This window comes from Phacochoerus africanus, chromosome 8 (genome assembly GCF_016906955.1).
Source record: "Phacochoerus africanus isolate WHEZ1 chromosome 8, ROS_Pafr_v1, whole genome shotgun sequence".
In the NCBI taxonomy this organism is placed as follows: Eukaryota; Metazoa; Chordata; class Mammalia; order Artiodactyla; family Suidae; genus Phacochoerus; species Phacochoerus africanus.
In genome coordinates this window covers 97954420-97975896 of record NC_062551.1, presented here as the reverse complement: position 1 = coordinate 97975896, position 21477 = coordinate 97954420, and the positions used below count along the sequence as shown (strand labels likewise).

Here is a 21477-nt window from a genome sequence, read left to right as displayed (position 1 = left end):
TTGGAGGGAGACACAAGGCCGTCGCTTCTAGACCCATTTTCCATTACATATAGGAGACTTAGCTCTGGGCTGAGAGTGACGAGCTGTATGGGGGTGAACTGAAGCCTGCCCACCCTCATAGTATTAGGGGATGGGCTGCAGGGTCAGACCCTCAGATCCTCCTTCCCATCCTCACAACTTCTGTCAAGTGCCATCTAATGACGGGGGTGCACACAGCCTTCCAAGTGCTCCCTGTAGTTGACCACGGCGCACAGCATCTCCGGTGACGCCGCCAGTCGTGGGGGCCAGTCCCCCGGGGAACTGACGGGTCCTCCTTCGGCCCCATAGGCTCTGCAGAGCGGGCTCCGAGGCCGGGCTGGTTGAGAGGAGGAGGCTCCGTCCCGGAGGCGGCCCTGGGAGCTGACGCCGTCGGGGGCGTTCCTGGGAGCCAGCCGGCGAGGTTAGCCTCGCAGCCCCGGGAGGAGCCGGCGGCGGCCACGTGACCCACCGCGGCGCGCCCGGCAGCCCAGAAATAGCAGCAGCGGCGGATCCGCCCGCGGGCTGCGCAGGGGGGAAGGCGGGGACCGGCGGACGCCGGCTGGCGGGGCGCGGCGCGGCCCCGGACGATGCTGAGCTCCTGCCCGGCCCGGCCCCGAGCTCATGATGGCCATCCGGGAGCTCAAAGTGTGTCTCCTCGGGGTGAGTCCTGCGCCGCCGCCGCTGGGGACCCTGGTCCGTGCGTCCCCCTCCTCCCCGCGCCCCGTCGTCTCCGCGCCCTGCTGGTCCCTGCTCCCCCTTGTCTCCTGCTCCCCCTTTGTCCCCACCTTCCCCTGCGCTCCCTGGTCCGTGCGCCCCCAGTGTCGCAGGCGCCCCCTGGTCCGCGCGCCCCTCTTTCCCGGGGCCCGCTCCCAGTCCCTGCTCTGCTGGATTAGGGTCCGAGCCTGCTCGGGAGCTTTCTCTATTCGGTCCACCGCCGCTTGCCCGCGCTCCGGGAGCCGCTCGGGCCTCGCCAATCTCGGGCTGGGCCGGGAGCCCGGGACCCCTCCGCCGGACTGGAGCCGCGGCCCCCGCCTCCGGGAGCTTTCTCCTTCGCCTTTAATAATTTCCTTCCTGCGGAAACTTTAAGTTAGCTAAGGTGCCGAGTCCTTTTGCGTCCTGTGGGCAATTGGTTTATTTACTTTTTTTTTTTTTTTTTTTGAAAGCTCAGCTCAGGGTGAGAAAACGCGAGGGGATGACCCGGTGGCGGGAAGGTGAAGAGAGAACGTACCGTAGAAAACGCGCGCCTAGAAAACTTTCGAGCTAAGGGTAAAGGCAGGATGAGAAAGTCCTCCTCTGACCCCACGTCCCTCCCAAAGTGGGTCACTCTGAGCCTGAAGAAACGTGGAGGAAGCCAGAAACAAAGACAGAAACAAACACCCAAGGGATGAGGAGCTGTCAGATGGCACAGGGCAGCCCCTTGGGGGATTCAGATGGTGTTGAGGGGCGCTTCCTTTTGGGTGCCCACATCAAATTACAGGATTACTTCTTTGGAAGGAGCTGGTTTTAAGCCCTGTTTTCAGCAGTTTTTGGCATTGATGCCTAGTGTTTAGCCCTTGGCAAATCTGGTCTCTCAAGTAAACCATTTCCAAAAAAAGCAGCAAAGGTTGGACCCGTTCTGTTTTTCTCAAAGCGGTGCTCACTGGTCTGTCAAGGCAGATGTCCAGAAGCAGATAAAGAAGAAATGGTTCTGGGTTAGGATGGAATTGTCCCAGGCCCTGGGGCTGTCTGGATACCCTCTAGGCTCTTCTGGAACCTGGGGCAGGACACTGCTCTTGACTGTCTCCCCTCACTGGCCTTTGCTAGAACTCTGGTGTCCTCTGGCTGTCCTGTTTGCCTGGAATTCCAGGGGATCAAGCAAAGGCCCTTCCTTCCCTGTGACCCAGCACAAGCCTCTCAGCATTCCTCACCCCCTGCTTGCACAGCCCCTACCTGGATCTGACTGGGATGCTGTTCTCATCTTCCTCGGTTGACCTTTAGCAGCAGTCTGCCAGGCTCTCTAACCTAGTCCAGACATAAATCCAGGAATCCCATATTTTCCTTTCAAGGAGTCATTTCAGCCTCGAGGAAGCTGGTCAAAGATGCAGAAGGAAGGTCTGGTCCCAGGGAACCAAGGGGCAACTCTGACGTGTGTTTGTGTGGGTCAGGATTGGCCTTGGGAATAAATGAAATTGGAAATGATTTTCCTTTTTTCCCCCATGCTCTCTCCTTTGTCATCTACTGGTGGCACAGGCTCTGCTCCATCCCATGAATTATTTTCAATTTTGCTACTATTTCCTTTTTTCAAGGATGAGTGTTTCCTTCTACAAGGAGCAGATCAGGTAGAAAGCCTGGGTTCTCCTTCTCCCACATTCACTGGCTGTGCAGTCTCAGACAAGTACCTCAGTTGCCTCATCTGTAAAATGGACATAATAACATCTTCCCTTTAAGTTAGAGGACAATACCAGATGGTCTCCTAAGACACACGGTGCCATTTCCTGCTATCCTGTGATTCCAGGATGACAGCAAGCTTGGGAGATGAGAAAGCTAGAGGAAATCCCTTTAATTTTTCTTCTCTTATCTCTAAGAATGGAACAGTTGCATTTCGTGATTTCCTGGAGACAATGCCTCTCCTTGTCTGCTGGTCCTTTGCAGTGGCTCAGCTGGTAGGAGGTTGAGCCTGGAAGGGATGAACAGTCCCAAAGCAGAGCAAGAAGTTTTCTGGGCAGATGGGGAGACCTTGAAGCTTCAATCCTATCACACCCTATCCATGCCCCCTCCTCCTTTTTTTGAGAGTGGCTCTAGGATTTAGTCTTGTTTACATCAGAAGACACCTTATGTGGAATATTTGAAAGGACCAATGACCTTATTATCACACTGTGTAATATTTCTTCAGTCCCCCGGGTTTGGCTGGTCCTGTCCTGGGTGATATGTGCGACAAGCTCTGTTTGCAGCTGCTCTTCCAAACAAGGTGCTTCTCCAGGTGACACAGCATCTGGGTGAGACCAAAGACATGTAACTGCTGGGTCTGCTCTCTTGACTGGAGAGAGCCCTGGGAATGGGCTGGAAGAGGGAGTTAGCACCAAGCTGAGTCCTCCCAGATTTTAGCAGGAGCCCCAGCTGCTTTGTTCTTTGTAAGAGAGGCCTGTCTTTTCTGGATGAAATCTTACACGCAGCCAGCCCTCAGCTTCCTGTTTTTAGCCCCCTCAGATTGCAGTATGACCCAGCCCTTAGCAGCCATGCCTACTGCTGGAATCACTTTCTGTTGGGCTGCCTTGAGAAGGGGATGGGAATGGGACCATTTAGCTGAAGTCTTGCTCACTTCAGAGTCTGAGGGCTTGGTCCCTCTGTGCCTGGTTGAAGGTCCCTGTCCCTGATTACCCGGGGCCATGCTTCCCCATTTAAGGGGGCATGATTGGTTTCAGCAAGGGCAGTGCAGACTTTTGCCCCTCTTAGCTTCTCCCCGCGGGGGTGGAGGTTCCTGACTGGAGGGTCATTTGTAGTAGGTGGTGTGTACCTGTGTCTTCCAGAATCCTGATGTTCAGCGTGTCTAATCTTGTTTCTTTGGTGAGCACTCCCAGATGGAACTGACCTCCATCTGTGGAACATTCCCTGAATGCTTTGTGCTCTTGGAGAAGCCAAGGACTCAAGAGCATTGGGTTTATTTATGGTACCTGTTAGAAATTCTTGGTTCTTATTGTTGTCAAGGGTGGACTTTGTTGTGTTTCTCCCAAGCCTTTATGAAGCCCTTTCCTGGGATAAGCTGGGCTGTGGTGGAAGTGAGCCGGACAGGAGGGTGTTGATAGGGGTTCGCATTGGACACGGAGGACCCACGAGTTTCATTCTGGCCAATTAAGTAACTAACAGTCGTCCTTCTTTGTAAATCTCAGCTAGTATTATGAAACATGTAGCTTAAAAAACAACTCCATTAAAAACAGCAAAGTATGTTAAAAAAAAAAAAAACTAACAAAAACAATATTGAAGCAGCAGCTGTTCCAACCCCAAAGGTGGAAAGCTTCCCAGTATGCATTTTTAACACACATCACCACGTGGCAAAAAGCAGGAGGAGAAAGAAGAGGGGAAGGGAGAGGGAGGGGGGAGGGGGGAAGGGAGAGAAGAGGAAGGGGGAGGGAAGGGGGAGGGGAAGGAGGGAGAGAGAAGAGGATCTCTCTTTAATTATTTCCTCTGGGTGTGTACAGTTTTTAAAACTGCTTCCGGATGGAATCCCAAAGAGATTTATATTTGGAGTTTGGTTGTCTTGACGACAGTTTAGAGATTTCTGCAACTTCCTCAGCAGCTGAGTGGCATGACACTGTCAGGGGTTTGGGGAGGCCCCTGGCCTCTGTTAGAATCTGCACGGCACTTCATCAGGGTACCTGGGATTCTCTGCAACATCTGGGCAGTGGGGACTTCAGCAGTGTATAGGGCCTTCCCAGAAGGGGCGCCAGGACCCACAGACTGCTCACAGTAAGGCAGACCAGTCCGAGCTGCAGACCCTGCGGGAATGCAGGTGAGTTACTGAAGGTGTTCAGTACGTTAGGTGATCTGTTGTATCCTCGTGGAAGGAACCCGTACATAGGATGGGAAGGAGCAGACCAGGGGCATCCGTGGCATTACCATCCAAGCCTGAGATTCTGTTATTTTTTTTTTTTTTTTTGCTTTTTAGGGCCACACCTGAGGCATATGGAAGGCTAGGGGTCAAACTGGAGCTTCAGCTGCCAGCCTATGCCACAGCCACAGCAACGCAGGATCCGAGCCACATCTGTGACCTACACCACAGCTCACGGCAATGTCGGATCCTTAACCCACTGAGCGAGGCCAGGGATCGATTCCTTGCCCTCATGGATCCTAGTCGGGTTCGTTGCCACTGAGCCACGATGAGAACTCCTATTGCCATACTTTTTTTTTCTTTCCCAGAAACTGGCATTTCTTTTGGAAATTGGGGGTATTTGGGGGGGGGTAGTCTAGGAACATGTTTCGTGTCTGATTCCTCTATTAAACTGAACCTGATGGAAGGTGTGGTTCGGCAATGGTGACTGTGGGATGAGGATAAATATACACGATACAGGGGGATGTCGCCCAGCAGTGCCATCAGGCCCTTACTCCTCTCCTGCTCAGGGTCGGCAAGGCTGCATCCTGCCCTCCACCCAGCGTGGCCCAGGTGGGTGCACCAGAGTCCTTGTGGAGCATCTTCACGCTGACCTGGTCCCTCCCCACCCCTCTCTGTAGCCCTGAGCCTGTGGCCCCCACCCCCACCCCCTCCCGGTGTCCCTGTTTTAGTGAGCATGTTGTATCCCTCAGATCTGCACCAATGCTGCTATAGACGTTGGAAAATAGAAAACTACATTTTAAGGTGCCAGTACATGGAAAGATTCTGAACTCATGCATTAGAAAAGGCCTTCAAATTCGGTGGTGTCTTGCAGGTTAGACTAATTTCAGTGCTTCTGTGTCTGCACACATTACACTTCTTTTTGACTTAGTTTTAATAATTTGTAACGAGTGTTTGAAATGGGAATAGGCTTTCCTTCACTCATTCACTGATTGGCGAGCAACCTGTCTTTTCTGATGGGACCAATGAGTGGCCACAGGTGGACAGGACGGCCACAACCCCTGCCCTCAGAAAGCGCTGTGCCTATCCTGGGAAGCGGACACAATGACACAATGACCTAAATGACATCCCTTGTATTCCTGTGACAGCTCAGCCCGGAGCCATGCACGACAGCAGTACTAGAGCAGGAGGACAGTAAATATCAGACATGGGGGAGAGGGGGAATAGGAGGTTTTTGCTCAAGGTCTGTTTTGCGTACCTGTCGTGGACAAGGTGTTTGTTAGCTCCGCTGGAGATAGGAAGTAGGGAGGGTGAGTTCTGGTCCTGGCTTGTGTGGAGAGGCTTCTGGTGGCGCAGGGAAGACAGGCATGTGCACAGCAGCCAGCATGCAGGCCTTGGTGATGGGTGGATGCCAGAGGTGTCACATGGTGCCGTGGGAGCCAAGCAGGTGAGCACAGTGGGGGCTGGGCACTGAGCTCTCTGGAAGGTCTCTCAGCCTGGGAAGGATGTGCACAGGACCACAAAGGACAAGTGGAGCTTTGACAGGAAAAAAGCAGGTTCTGGATCTCATGGTATTTTCTGGAAGGCTGAGGTGGTTGGAGGGGTGTGGGAGGACAAGGAGAACAGCCTTCCATTCCCAGGTTGATGTGTCTTGCATTCACCCAACCTTCTCTAGCAGGGGGCCAAGGGGGAGGGGTCTTTTCTTCTTTTTTCTTTTGGCTACACCTGGGGCAGGCAGAAGATCCCGGACCAGGGATCGAACCCTCACTACAGCAGTAACAAGGCCAAATCCTTAACCACCGGGCCTACGGGGAACTCCCAGGGGGTCTTCTGTTTTAACTCCCCTTTCCTGTTTTATTTTGAAAAATATGAAACTTGCAAGACAGCCGGAAGAGTGGTAGAACGAATGTGCATGGCCTCACCTGGAGCCGGAAGGGAAAACTTTTTGCCCTTCTTGCTTTTCTCAGTTTTTCTGTCTCAGACGTACACAAATCATGCTGGATTTTCCTCTGAACCATCTGAAAGTATGATGACACTCACTTCTGACTTTAGTGTGTAGCTTTTCAGGGACAGGCCACTCTCCTTCCTGCACACTCACCCCAGCAGCGAACCCCGCACTGGTTCAGGTGTGTAGTTCACACTCAGGAGGCAGTCGTGGATCATGTATTCCATTTGCTCCTCACGTCTCTCATCTAAAACAGTTGCTCCCTTTTTCTCCTACCATAACATTGGCATTTTTGAAGAATCCAGGCCAGTTGTGTTGTAGAAAGTTCCAGATCTCGGTTTGTCTGTTTACTTCCTCATTGCTTCTTCTGGGCTAAGCGGTGGGAAGACATCATGTGTTATATGGAAATATTCTTTCCCATTTCCCTCTGTGGCACTCATTCAGTAAATCCTCCTGGCCTCTATGTGTGCTGGCAGGGCTGTGTTTCTACACAACACATGGCTTTGACATGGTGGATCTGACACTTTAGCAAGGGCTGAAGATACAGAACCGAAATCCACTCTGGGTGAGCGAGGGGCTGAGCCCACCCACCTTCTACCCGCTTCCCACCCCTGGCTCCAGCCCCCTCACTGGGCTGTGTCCTGTCTTTTTCCATCAAGCACTGACCACCACCTAACAGGCCATGTGATTTTATGTTTTCCATCTAATTGCTAGAGCTGTTGAGAGTCACAGGTGTCCCAAGGGGCCAGAGCTGTTTGTCAGCAGAAATAAGGAAAAGAGGGATTTAACAAATGGGGTCCTGAGTGGGTTTCTCGCTGCAGAGGCTTCTGTTTTGAGGAGTCTTTTTCTGATCTGTTTCCTTGCTCCCAATGCCCCGAAGTCTCTGGAGGTCATGACTGTGCCTTCTGCTTGCTGGGATTTAACCCAGATTGTGGTCTGGGCAATTTTCGATTTCGCCAAAGATGCCTAGATGACTTGGGTTATCAGAAAACTGGGCACCAGGGGAGAGAAGCAGAACCTAGAGGAGGTCATTTCCCTCCTCTTCTCTCTTTGGAAGGCAGATCCTCGAGGGCTTTGGGTCCCTTTGGGGCAACAGTATTTGTGTTTCTAGAAGAAAAACATACGTGGAAATTCCAAGGTGGTGCAGCGGGCTAAGGATCCGGTGTTGTCACAGCTGTGGTATGGGTTTGATCCCTGGAGGGCATGGCCAAAAAAAAGAAAAAAAAAAGATGCCTGAAATCTCCAGAATTACTTCCTTTCTGCACTCATGGAGTCAATGTTGTTGCAGGACCTGCAAATAAATGCATTGTCCTAAAAAGTGCCTCTATCCACGTTGTCCAGGAAGGGAGAGGGGAGAAAAGGAGGGATGGAGTGGGTGAGGGGGAAGGATGTGTGTGTGTGTGTGTGTGTGTGTGTGTGTGTGTGTGTGTGAGAGAGAGAGAGAGAGAGACACACACACACAGATACACACAGAATGGCAGTCATGGGCATGCCACACACATGAACACTGGGTATCACATAAAACTTGCCTCCCTCCTCCCACTCTCACTCTCTCCCTCCCTCTCTGATGAAATGATTGGCTAGGGTATTTATATTTATAGCAGGCTTAATTAAGAAAATCTTTTATTTTTAAATAAAAGAACATCTCATGGCATCAATATTACATCTTTCAAAGACATCATTCATTTTAGGAGCGAAGATATTTTCTAAACTTTTCATAACAAACTTCTGAAAAACTATTTTTCTCATTATCTGTGCTCGTTTTAGTTAACATGTGAATCGAGTGATGAGGTTGGGGAAAGCCTTAGTAGTGAAATGGCAAGTGTTGGGTGGCGTTTGCTACGGCAAAGACAAGGGATGCAGGACGATGCCTTTACCTCATGTCTTCATTGTGACCTGAACCTGTGCTAACTTGCCCAAGTTTTGTTTCCTCTGCTGAGTGGTGAGTTCAAAACCCTGCAGCTGTGACATCTTCTCTCCTGCCCTCCTCAGCTCCCGGCTCACCTCCTGAAGGTCTTTCCTGCCTTTTGTTTTCTATTCAGATGACTGCTTCTCTCTTTGACGGTCCACAGTCCAGCCCACTGTCCTGCTTCATATTTGTCCTGCTGTCTCTCTTTTCAGCCCCCACATTCTTCCATCATTTTGCTTCCTTTTTCTCTCCACTTCTCATCAATGAATCATCAGCCTGTCCTTTAAAGAGGCATCCAGGGCTTGGCTCTTAGAGGAAAATGTTTCCGACTCTGCTTTCCCCGCCCCCCCCCTTCCCCACTGAGCGGGGAGTGTGCTGAGCCCCAGTGCGGTGACCTTTCCTCTGGCTGCCAGTGTCGACCAGAAAACCTGGCCAGACTTTTGAGGGGATGACACAGGCAGTTCCCCAGGCTTTTTGTTTTAGTTTAAAACACAACAAAAGGGGTCTGTATAAAGTAAATGAGGATTTATGTAGTGGGTCCTATGCCGTGGGGATGAACAGACACTTACCAGGGATGTGCCAAGCTGCCCTACAGGCAGGGGTAACGATGTCCCACAGCAGAGAGGGGGCTCTGTCCTTGGGTTTCCAGCCCAGCAGATAGAGCAGAAAGCTGGAGGTGAAATAGCAGCACCAGAGGGCTGTGGGTGTCGCATGATGCTCAATTGCCAGGTAAGGGGGTGGGGCGTGGGCATAACCAGGGAGGGCCTGTGAGTGCTTGTGGTGCAGAACAGAGAGTGTCCAGAAAGAGCTCAGGTGGGCCAGAGGCTGATTTGTGCTCAGAAATAACCTATCCTTTCTCTTTTGCTTCTGTGCATTGGTTTATTTAGGGAGCATGTGTTACTAACATAATTAGCTTAAACCTATAAAAATTTACTGCAGGGCCCAAGGAGACGTTTGGTGGGTTGAGATCCTTTTGGTTGTTCCTGGAAATAACTGGCACACCAACAGTAAAATTGGAAAGTAAATTTGGATCGTTGCTCGGGCTCCTGTTCAGTCTCAGGGGCTTTGGAGTGTGGTGAGTGGCCTTGTCAGGGTGGGCTCTGCAGGTTTCCTGTGCCTGTTCATTTCTATGCTGTTCTGTGAAAGGTAAATAACATTACCCCCAGATCTTCCAGGTGAGCCTTCTGTAATAGTGACTTTGATGCCCATTAAAACCGGCTGTCGAAGGAGATGGAGTTCCCAGGTGGTACAGGGGGTTAAGGATCTGGTGTTGTCATTGCCATGCTGCCGATCACCGCTGTGGTATGAATTCGAGCCCTCGCCCAGGAACTTCTGGAAATATGGGCGTGGCCAAAAAAAAAAAATCCAAAACAAAAAATTGGCCAAGGAGAGGAGGACCCAGTCAGAATCAGCCCAGATGTTGGGCTGGGGCCATGTGATGACCCAGTGGTTCTGAGCATGTGCCCCAGATATTGACGGGTCTGCCCCAGGGCTGGGCACATAGTAGGCAGCAAGGTGGACACACAGTTCCTGATGGCCAGAGCCCACATCCCAGTGGGAGTGACCATACCCTAGGGCACTGGATGCCTCATGTGACAGATGGAGAGAAAGCCAGGAGGCCCTGATTGGACTGTTTGGGAGGCTGTGGTGCTAAGTAGGGGCTTGAGAAAGTCCTCGACAAGAAGGCCTTTGAGTAAATGCAGGGACAATGTTATTGAGCCATCTGGGCCCTCCTGGTAGAGGGGACCCCCCTGGGGTGGGGGGTTGGGGGGCAGGTGACTTGGAGGAGCAGCAGGCAGACCCGTGCAGCTGGATCAGAGTGACTGCTGGGAAGTGGGCAGAAGCAAGTTTGGGGTCCTGATCAGTGGAGTCTCCTGGAAATCCAGTGGGGGCCGTGGGAGGTGTTGGTGCAGAGCAGTGATGTTGATCTGACTCACCGCCACGAGGATTCCTTGCAGCCGCGTGGAGGGTGGACCACGAAAGGAAGCACAGCAGAGCCCATGGCAGGCAGCAGCCTGGGTCACAAGCAGGGTTCGTTTGGGCTACTGTGAACGTAGAACCGACAAACTTTGTTGGCAGATGGTGTGTGGAATTTGAGGGAATTAAACCATGCCAGGTACAGGGTGACAGAGCACACTGACCCTGGACCCGACCACCACCCTGAGCCAGTTCCCTTCAGGGAGCAGCACCATCCACCATGTTAGACTAAAGGTCATTTGAATGGACCTGGTTTGATAGTTTGATTTGCATTTAATGAGTACATTTATCTTTTCCATACTTTAGCATAGCAAACACAGTTGGTGTGTGCTTTTACTCTTTGTACGCAGTGTATACTCTTAGTATGCAATGTCTACACTGGGGCCGTGGGGTTGCTTTTCCCTTTAAAAGAGGCTGAGAAGCTCAGTTCTGACCACGAAAGCTGGCCCTGGGCCTGTGGAAGCTTTGAGCCTCTCAGGGGCAGCGTGTGGTCTGTACTTGTCTCATTTAGTCCTGGGACAGCCCTGTGTGGTGGCCCCGTGCTTCTGGTTTTGGTGTGAGATGGGCTTTTAGGGTCCAGCACATCCCCTGATGTTACAGGGCCGTGTGTTTGCAGTGGCCTTGAGCTTGGCTTTATCTGCTGCCCATTTTCCACCTGGTGTCCGGAAGCTGCGATTCCCAGGCCTTTTCTTTCGTGACTCCCCTGGGAGATACATGAGCAGCGGTGTTATCGGGTTCAGGAAGTGTCAGTTTGCAAACCCTGAATGGTGAGGCCCACAGGTGTTTGGCGTTTCTAGGTCTGCAGTTGAGCCATCTGGACAGCCCTCCTGCTAGCAGAGCACAGTGGGCAGTGGGGCCGCATCAGGTTAGCAGACTGGGTACTTGTTCTGGCTTTGCCATTTACTCCATCCCCCTAGCAAATCACATAACTCTTTTTCCTCCTTTGTAAAACACTGGCAATTTGCATAGACCACCCCTCTAGCTCTGCCTGGCCGTCTCCCCTCTGCCCCAACCACTTTATACCCTGAGAGTCTCAAGGCTTGGGTGAGTTTAAATAGATTTGTTCCAACGGAGGAGCTCCAGTTTCGACATTTTCTTTAATCTGCTTAGCTGTGGGATCTGGCAAGGCCTAGGTGCTAAGTGATAGCTTTTGATTTACTATATACTTCGGTTGTTTTCTGAATCAAAGTCAGATTCAGGAAAATTTAGAAATTGTGTAAATTTGGGGAATGGTGCAGGGTGCCTTGGATACCCAGGGCTGCAAGTCCGATCTAGTTCATTGATTTCCTTATGCAACAAATGCTTATGGAGTCACTACCCATGTGCATGAGTTTTACTAGGTGTTGAGTGTGTTTTGAGTTTTGTTCGTCTGTGACAATGTTCATCTTACAGAGAATGACAATCTGGAACATTGCATATATTGGATTCATATAGTTGTTGCTGGAAGAAGTTTTCGTGAGTGAAAAATTTGGGGGTAGTAGATAAAGGGAAAGAGTGACGCCTTGAGCTGAGCCTTAGCTGGGTGGTACCTGGCTTTGAAGTGCAATGGCTTCTGTGTTTGGACCAGTTTTAGAAAAATAAACAAGCAAAATGATGAGTTACAGTTTCCACCATCTGTAGCACTTGAGTATTTTCTGTGCTGTAAATCTTTATTCGTTTCGCCTTCAGTGTGCGTGGGATTACTTCCATTGGAGGTCACCCAGCAATTGAGAGGTCAGTGGGAATTGTGAGTCTAAAAGTCAGGGATAAATTGAGCTTATTGTGTAACACAGTCCGTATAAAGTGACCCCACATCCTAGGTTTTTCATCCCTGCCAGATAGCGAGCAGGGCTGGAGCCCTTCTTCACGACAGGACCTCTCTGTTGCCTGTAATGATGGGCTGGAGGGCACACACTCCAGTCAGTGAAACTGGCCCCACGCTTTGCTTGTTGCCAGTCAGAGGGGGCAGAGCCCACCTCCAGGAGGACAACACTTCAGTATTATTGTGAATCCAGAGGCACCATTTCTCCTTCATCCTGATTCATTCGTTCCTCAGCCTAGAATTCTGATTCCTTCTCTCTGCCTGGAGCCCCAGCCTGAACCCCAACCCCCCCTCCTATTTTCCTGGGCCCTCACCACTTCCAGGAGCCACCCAAAGGGTGGTAGACAGAGCTCCTGGCACCATGGGCTGCTGCCTCTGGGTTCACAGCCTCTGTTCTTGCTCCGTGGCTGCATCTCCGTGCCCTCAGTCACCGCATCCCCGCTCGTCTGCTGCAGCCTCTCCTCCCCGCCTTCCCGCATGTGAATCCATGCATGTGATTGGTGAAATTTCACAGATGTGAAATGGGCTTGTTGCTCTCTGACGGGCAGAACTCACCTGGGCTGGGCCGTATTGCTTTTGTGGCCCATAATCTTTAAAGATCCTGGGATGGAGGAATTTCTCAGCTTGGTTTCCAGCAGGGACCGATTCCCAGAGCACCTGAAATGTGCCAGAGGGAGAAGCCACTTCTCCCTTCGAATGAAACTGAGTTTTGCCTGGAGTTGGGCGCCATGCCTGGTCTGAGTTGTGTAAGCCACAAAATTAGACAAAAGGAATGGGGTTAAGTTTTAGGAAACTCTTTATTTCAGAGTGTAATTAATTTCAGAGGGAAGCAGAGTGTGCCTTCTGAATAGAAGTGAAAAAGACTGCTTTGGCAGCTGAATTACCAGCCAGTGCCCTGGTCTTTGCCCAGGAGCTAGGATGGCCCTGGGATGCAGGTGGCCAGGAGCAGATGGCCTTGGGGGCTGGGCCTGGCAGCGTTACCTGTCCAGCCTGAAGTTGAGGTGTGGTTTCGATGGTGACCCCAGCTCTCTGGTTTCCTGGAAACCCCATGAGGGAAGAAGCAGACTCACCTCCCATGGGTATTCTTCAGGGCTGAGGGCTCAGTGGGTCGAAGCCTCACCTGATGCCCTGGTGTCAGCCCAGGCCACATGCAGCCTCGATCTTCTTCAGCTTGTTTTCCTCTGGCCCTCCGCCCAGCTCCGAGGGCTCTGTGCCTTTATATTTCTTTTTGTTTCTATGCCACTATCTTGTCAGCACGTCTCCTTTTGCTTTAATGCCCCATGTTGACCCCTGGCCATGACTGCAGGGGTGATGAGGTTGTTGGGCTGGAGGCCGGTAGGTAGCTACAGGTGTGGAGGAATAAGTCCTATCAAGTGAAGGCCATGAGCAGGGGAAGGAGAGGCGGGATGGAGAAAGGCTGCCAAGTAAGGTGTACAAAGGAGGCCCAGGGAGTCGACCCCAGGGAGGAAGCAGTGGTGAAAGCCCTGAGCACAGGGCCCTTCCTAGCCTTGACTCCCAGTGGCTTGGTGGGACCATCCAGAATGGAAGGGATGGGGGGTGAGAGGCCCTCGAGGCTACTTTTTCTCACTCTTGGCCACCTTGATGTAAACAGCATCTTTTTCACCATTATTAAAACATTTCATTTTATTTGTTTTATTTTTATTTATTTTTAATTTTTTAATTGTTATTTCCCCAATGCAATTTTTTTTCTACTGTACAGCATGGTGACCCAGTTACATATACATGTACACGTTCTATTTTCACACATTGTCATGCTCCATCTTAAGTGACTAGACATAGTCCCCAGTGCTACACAGCAGGATCTCATTGCTAATACAGTCCATAGGCAATAGTTTGCACCTATTAACCCCAAGCTGCCAATCCACCCCACTCCCTCCCCATCCCCCTTGACAACCACAAGTCTGTTCTCCATATCCATGATTTTCTTTTCTGTGGAAAGGTTCATTTGTGCCTTATATTAGATTCCAGATATAAGTGATAGCATATGCTATTTGTCTTTTTCTTTCTGACTTGCTTCACTCAGTGTAAGAGTCTTCAGTTCCATCCATATTGCTGCAAATGGCATTATTTTGTTCTTTTTATGGCTGAGTAGTATTCCATTGTGCGTATATACCATATCTTCCTAATTCAATCATCTGTCGATGGACATTTGAGTTGTTTCCATGTCTTGGCTATTATGAATAGTGCTGCAATGTGTCTTTTTTAAGGAGAGTTTTGTCTGGATATATGCCCGAGTGGGTTTGCTGGGTCATATGGTAGTTCTATGTGTAGATTTCTAAGGTACCTCCATACTGTTCTCCGTACTGGTTGTACCAGCTTCCATTCCCACCAACAGTGCAGGAGGGTTCCCTTTTCTCCACACTCCCTCCAGCATTTTTTATTTGTGGACTTATTAATGATGGCCATTCTGACTGGTGTGAGGTAGAATCTCATAGTAGCTTTGATTTGCATTTCTCCAATAATCAGGGATGTTGAGCATTTTTTCATGTGCTTGTTGGCCATCTGTATATCTTCCTTGGAGAAATGTCTGTTCAGGTCTTTTGCCCTTTTTTCAATTAGGTTGAAATTGGCTTTTTTGCTGTTAAGTTGTATAAGTTGATTGTATATTTTAGAGATTAAGCCATTGTCAGTTGCATCATTTGAAATTATTTTCTCCCATTCTGTAAGTTGGCCTTTTGTTTTCTTTTTGGTTTTCTTTGCTGTGCAAAAGCTTGTCAGTTTGATTAGGTCCCATTGGTTTATTTTTGCTTTTATTTCTGTTGCTTTGGGAGACTTGCCTGAGAAAACATTTGTAAGGTTGATGTCAGAGAAAAAATATTTCATTTTAAAACCTAGACCTGAAGCTCCAGAAGCTGGCTGTGCACTGTTGTCACTGCTCTGTTTCCCTTTCAAGGCTGCACGGGACCTGAGCTGGCCTGGGACCACCTCAGGTGACACTCAGTGACTCTGGAGTCGGGGAGAGCCTTCTCACTTACCAATGTGGGGAGGAGGGTTCCCTCTTGTTCATTTTTTGATTGTTAGAGCTGAAGTTTCCCAGTGTATATTTGTAAATTCCTTGATGACTCATCAAAATAGTAATACTCATCTTGGGAATTTTAGGTAAATATTTGGTGATTGTATTAATATGATAATTAGGTTCCAAAGCCAATTTGGTTAATTGTTTCTTAATAATTAGATTTGCTGAAGGCAAAAGAAGTCTTCACTGGGTTATGCTTTCAGTTTCTAAAAAGCCTTCAGACTACAGTGGTGATCAATTTGAAAATCCTGTATAATTTGTGTTTTATTTTAAAAGCACAGTACTCTTTCATGTGAATTTCCTTAAGTTTTCCCCTAAGACTAAAAAGTAGTCATTTGAGATTTTGGATGAGAGGGGCAAGGGCTTGTTATTTTTATTTTTAAATCCATGTTATCTCTGGTTTACTCTTTCAAGTGTCTATTAAAATTTATTCCTCGTCTGTACTTATAAATGTTTTATATACCAATTGTAAGAACGGATCAATGGATTTATGTCCAACAGAAGATTGGTTAATTGGTTTTGAATTGTGTGCCAAGGTGACACTCTCAGGTTTATGACTTTCCATAGATGATGGATTCTGCTCCTGTGACAAGGTCAAGCACATAAAAATTCCAATCAAACGCCATAAAAAGCCCAGTTCCATATGCCAATTTAATTCTGTAGCAGCCTTTTTATAGCTTAGTGGCAATTTCATCTGTTTCAATTTAAGATTAGCTGCAGTCGTGCCTCTGTTGCAGGTGATCACACACACACACACACACACACACACACACAGTTCCTTAATACATGTAATATAATGAAATTATATAGTGTGGATAAGGTAAATGTATGTTATGTCATTTAAAGCTGGAAGTGTATGATTTTGGTTGTAGCAGGGTCTGAGCAGGCAGTAGAGCAGAGTTTCCATAGTTCAGGATGGGGAGGGCAATGGGGAGGTTTCTCTTGGTGATGTTCTGCTTTCCCTCTTCTGCTTGGGATCCGTGGATAAACCCTGCTGGTAATTATGTGCTCCAACTAATAAGCAGATCACGACTGCAGCTCTTCACCAGAAATGTGGTGGCCAAAGTGAATGGCTACTGTTTCTCATCCTGGTCATGGAGTAATTCAGGTGACATGGCAGGTCAGGCTGAGGTTGGTAATAGGTTGTTGAGAAAGCAGAAGATGGCAGGCTAGAACACATTGACCCATTCCATCATATAATCTCAGGTAATGGCACTTGGTTGTGCGCGGTGCAGCCGAAATAGCTAGCACAAGACATCCAAGCCGGGGGTCTCTAAATAAGTCAGAGGGTTCCAACAGGCACCCCGCCCCCTTCTGCCGCCTTTAAGGGCTCCCATTACTGAATGGTTATAAAAAGAGTTTTGTCTGTCCTGACATTAACTGACAAGACAGGGTTACCAATGACTTGGTCCTGGCAGACAGCCAGCCTGCCCACGTCTAAAGGATGCTCGCTGCCGTGGCAACCCCACTGGGCTTCTGTGTGTGAAAGCAGTTGCAGCTGCTGGAGAAGGACCAGAGCTGCCTGGCAGGGCAGAGAGCAGGCCTGGTTCAAATGATGTCATGCCAGCCTGGGCCACTGGGAAACTCGGGTGGCGGACAGACCACCTGCCTAGTGGCTAAATATGGGTGAGTGGCATTTTCCAAAAAAGGACACTGGGAAGAATATGGGTTTAAAGAAATGGCATAGTGTCATACTAGACAAGTAACTCTCATAAATTAGGATTTGGAAATTGCGAGAATTCAGACACAGGCCAGGAAGCCTTTACCTTGTACGTGAGTGAGAAGCAAGCAGGTGATAAGGTTCGACAAGCTCTAAGGGTAATTCTTAGCCTGTTCAGAGGAATGCATGGGTTCTTAAGTTTCTTCGATGTGCTATATGGCTGAGGGTACAGGCTAAACTGCTGGCGCAAGATATCCCAGGGTACAGTGACTCGAGCTGGATAGAAGCCTCTCTTTCTCCGTAATCAGTCCTGGTAGCTGGTTCAGGGCTGCTGGGGGTTTATGGGGTCAACGCATTGGCTCTGTTTCCAACCCATTTGCCAGAACCTAACCACCTCCAGTGGACAGGGTGACCAAGTGCGCAGCTAACTCTCAGGGCTCTTTTTCTTCTGCATGAAGGGGAGAGTGCGTATTGGGAAAAACAGTAGTTTCTCCTACAAGCACCTTTCATGTTCTACCAAGGTCACTCCTGGAATATGAATTTGAAGAATGCGAGTTTGTGGCTTGAATGGTTTCTGAACCTCTGGACTCTAAGGAAAGAGAAGTAAGCCTTAAATTGGCTTGTGGGGCCTCTTCCAGGCAGATCCCTCCCTTGTAAAATGTTGGTAACAGTATCTGCCTCAGTGAGTTGCAACAGTTGCAGAGCACAAGGAAGGGAGGACACCTGGGCCCTGCAGGTCATGTGACAGCTTCCCAGTGAGACTGAGTTTGTCCTCCTCTCTAGGAAGCTGGAGGAGTCATCTCCTTTCCCAGCACTTCTAGAAAAACATGTTGATTTGCTCACATGTTAATTTAATTTGCATTATTGCACCAGGATTACACCACTTTACAGTAAAAGTATTTTTACTTCTCCAAATGCAAGCTGTAAAATTCTGTGGTGAGCTCATGTTCACCCAGAGGCAATGCATACCATCCTGACACATCTTCTGGCCCTGCTGCATCAGGATTAGAATGAAGGGATAACAAAAAAGCAGGTTTCCTTGGGAAATGACGCATGCACGCTGTAGTGGCATCCGTGGTCTTGGAGGCTTTGGGGTCATAAGTGGTGGTCTACACGGCAGTACAAACATGCTCCTCCTGGCTGGTAGCCTGTGATTCCTGGGTCTTGGGTCCTGGGAAAGCCCCCAGCAGGTGCTGCTTTGAGGCAGGTGCCACGGAGTGAGAGATGGCCACTGGCGCCCCTGCGGTGTGGCAGACGAGGTCCTTGGCTAGGTAGCTCCAGAATCGGGTGGTAGCTCCAGAATCGGGTGGCAGCTCTGTGACAGAGACGCATCACGAGGACTACACTGGTGGGGTTGGAACTGATGGGCTTTACTGGGAGGGCCCGCTCTTGGGAAGCCACGTTCTTTTCCAGTGCTGCCTCCCCACCTGGGGCTCCCACCTTGGGTTCCCAAGCCGCTGTCCCAGTGCTTTGCTGACTTTCCAGGGCAGTGGGAGGGAGTGAGACCATGCCTTCCGGCCTGGGCTCCCTGCAGCCTAAGTCACCCCCTGCTTCCCTGCACTTTGCCAGCCGCCCGCACCCCCCATCTACTGCCCTCCTCCAGAACTGCTGTTGGGAGGGCCGCATAAGAAGATCAAGCGACGTAATATATACCATTTTAATGAAAACAAAAACAAAAACAAAAACAAAAACCCACGTGGTTATCTCAATGCAGAAAAAGCATTTGACAAATTCCAACACCCTTTCGTGAGGAAAAACTCAAAAAAGAGAGAGAGAAATAGAAGGAAAGTGCCTCAACGTGATAAAAGACATCTATGAAAAACCCACAGCTACTGTTAGGCTTGATGGTGAAAGACTGAAAGCGTTCCTCCTAAGGTCAGGAACAAGACAAGGATGCCCGCTTCCACCACCGCTCTTCAACATTGTACTGGGGACTCTAGTCAGAGCAGTTAGGCAAGTCATCCCGACTGAAAAAGAACTAAAATTGTCTCTGCTGGCATGTGACCCCAAACCCACACTCTGAGCACCACAGTTATGCTCCAGCGGGCAGTCAGTTTGTGGGAGAGCTGGGGTTATTGTTACTTAGGGTGTCCTCCGTGTACCCTGACTGTTATTTTCTGTTCCTCCTTCATCACCCTGTTCCCTCAGGTGTGTATCCTGTGTGTCTCACACTCTGTGCTGTGACCTCTTGGGGTCTCTGAGCTAATTGGACCTTTCTTTCTCTTTCTTTCTTTTTTTTCTTCTTTTTATGTCTTTTTAGGGCTGCACCCACGGCATGTGGAGGTTCCCAGGCTAGGGGTCAAATCAGAGCTGTAGCCGCCAGCCTACACCAGATCCGAGCCATGTCTGTGACCTATACTACAGCTCACAGCAACGCCGGATTCTTAACCCACCAAGCAAGGCCAGGTATCGAACCTGTGTCCTCATGGATGCTAGTCAGATTCGTTTCCACTGAGCCATGGTGGGAACTCTGAAGCTTTCTTTTCATATTGTCCTCCAATTCAAAGAGATAGGGCAAAACTCAGATAGGGTAAAACAATTATGATTTTTTTTAAAGAGCAGCTTGAAACAGTTTCTTGGTTATGGTTTCTTGTTTTTTTGGCCCCTCCCACAGTATGCAGAAGTTCCCAGGCCAGACATCAAACTCCCGACACAGCAATGACTGCACTGCATCCTTAACCTCTAGGCCATCAGGGAACTCCAAACAATTATGATTAAGGTTTGCAAAATGATTCCCAAGAGTGGCTGTCAGATTTTGATCTATGAGCAAAGAAAAGATTGTGTGCATATTTTCTGTGGCGTGGTGTGCACACAGAAAGAAATCTCCTTGTCTCCTGTAGGGGAGTTGGGTCCTTGCTGTCCCTCAGGGATGCCACATGGTGGAGAAACACAGACACTTTGTGGATGTCCTCTGCCTGCCCTGCCATGCAGTGACTGGGTCCCAGGATCAAGGGGTGGCTGAGGAAGCCCCTGAGCCCCAGGCGCCTGGGCCCTCTCCGTTCATTCCTTCCTTTTTGTGTCTCCCCAGCCGTGGTCCAGACTGAACCGCAGCTGGTAGCCAGCCCAAAGGTCTGAGGTCCGAGGGTAGGCTCAGGGCACTCTGAGTTCCTAATGTTATCTGATGAGGAATATTGCGGGAACAGCCCTAGGGGTTTGTTTTTTGATTTTTTCGGAGAAGGAGCAAACAGAGAGTTCAGTGGTGCCGGCCAGCCTGTGGCTACCATTCTGAGGAAGTGTAAACATCAAGCTGGCTTGGTTGGATCTAAACTCAAGGTTAAACGTCATAGAGAACACAAGCTCCAAATTTTTTTCCTTTGGTCATCAGAATGACAGGATGCTGCTGCCGTCTGTGTGTCCTGGCTGACCCTCTGTTCGTGGACGCTAGAGAGATGCAGTTTGCCATTTAGATGCATTTAGCAGAAGGGGATCCCTTCTTGTAAAAATGCAGGCTTGGCATGCTCTGGGATTTGGAAACTCCTTCTTAAAGATCCTCATCCTTTTCTGGGAGAGAGGCAAGCAGACAAAATAAGGGTCAGCGCAGGCACACTGACAAGCATGTTTTCGCTAGCCTCTGATGCTTGGGAAAGTTGCTTTTATGCCAGTTTGGGTAAGTTGCCTGCTGTAGGGGTAGGACACTGAAGTGTGAAATTAGCTGCTCAGGTCACGTGGTCAGATCACGGTGTGGCAGAAGTTGGTGCTCTGAGGTCGGAGAAGTTCTGCAATCCCATTCCTGACCCCGAAGTTGTCCCAACCACGGAGTGAAGAAATGCACTTCCTTTGCTTCATCTGACCGGATTATCTGTAAACTTCTGGCCTGGTTGCCTCAGTCGAACTGCAATCTTCCTACTTGAGCGAGAATTCCGCTGGGGAGGCGGGGGCAACGCATTGTAGGTCCCCAGGGCCAGAACACGAACAGACAGAAGGGTCCAAATTGAAACCAGGATGATGATTTCACTCCTGGAACAAGGAATCCTCTTTCCTTGTACATTTATTTTTCTTCCTTGATTTTTTTTTTTTAATCAAGTCAATCAGTTGTATATTTGTAAAGCTGGAATATAGAAATGGACATCCTCTGACAACTTAGAGAGCACAGAGCTTTCTGTCCCTTAGATTCCTAGTGCACATGTAGGAATGACCTTTAAACCATGACTGTGGCCCAGGATGCAGATGCAATGCACCCGAGGTCAGTGAGTGGCCAAGGCAATGCTTGGGGTGCTTAAGCTGGAGGCAGCTGGATTTTGCTGTTGGCCAGGCCCAGCCATCAGGCAATCTTTTCCAGGCTTTCTTTGCTGAATGGCTCTTCAGCTACAGTCATAAAGCAGCACATTATCACGTTATGGTTTGGACATAACTGCCTGCCAAAAAAAAAAAAAAAAAAGTGAGTGTGATGAAGTGATGGCAAAGCCCAGAGCGTGGAGATGACGTGACACCACTGGGCTCAGCTGTAAAATCCTTATGGGTGTTTCCTCCTGGGGGTCAGGCTTTGGGTGGGTAGCCCCTATGCTGCTGGTGGCCATCAGGAAGTTCCAGCATGCCCCAGACCCAGCCAAAAAATAAAAATACAGGGTGTCCACGGAACCCAAAGCCTGGTGTGGCTAAGCCTGG

The 21477-nt window shown here is 49.6% G+C and overlaps 1 protein-coding gene across 1 annotated transcript in view; it reads left to right on the top strand.

Annotated features, from left to right (window-relative positions):
- The first annotated feature begins 468 nt into the window (after positions 1-468).
- RAB31 (RAB31, member RAS oncogene family) overlaps positions 469-21477 on the top strand; it is a 108694-nt gene continuing 87685 nt past the window's right edge. The window contains exon 1 of the mRNA XM_047793698.1: positions 469-678. Within this exon, the coding sequence (XP_047649654.1) occupies positions 640-678 (39 nt within the window). The 5' untranslated portion in view covers positions 469-639. The remainder of the gene's footprint in view (positions 679-21477) is intronic.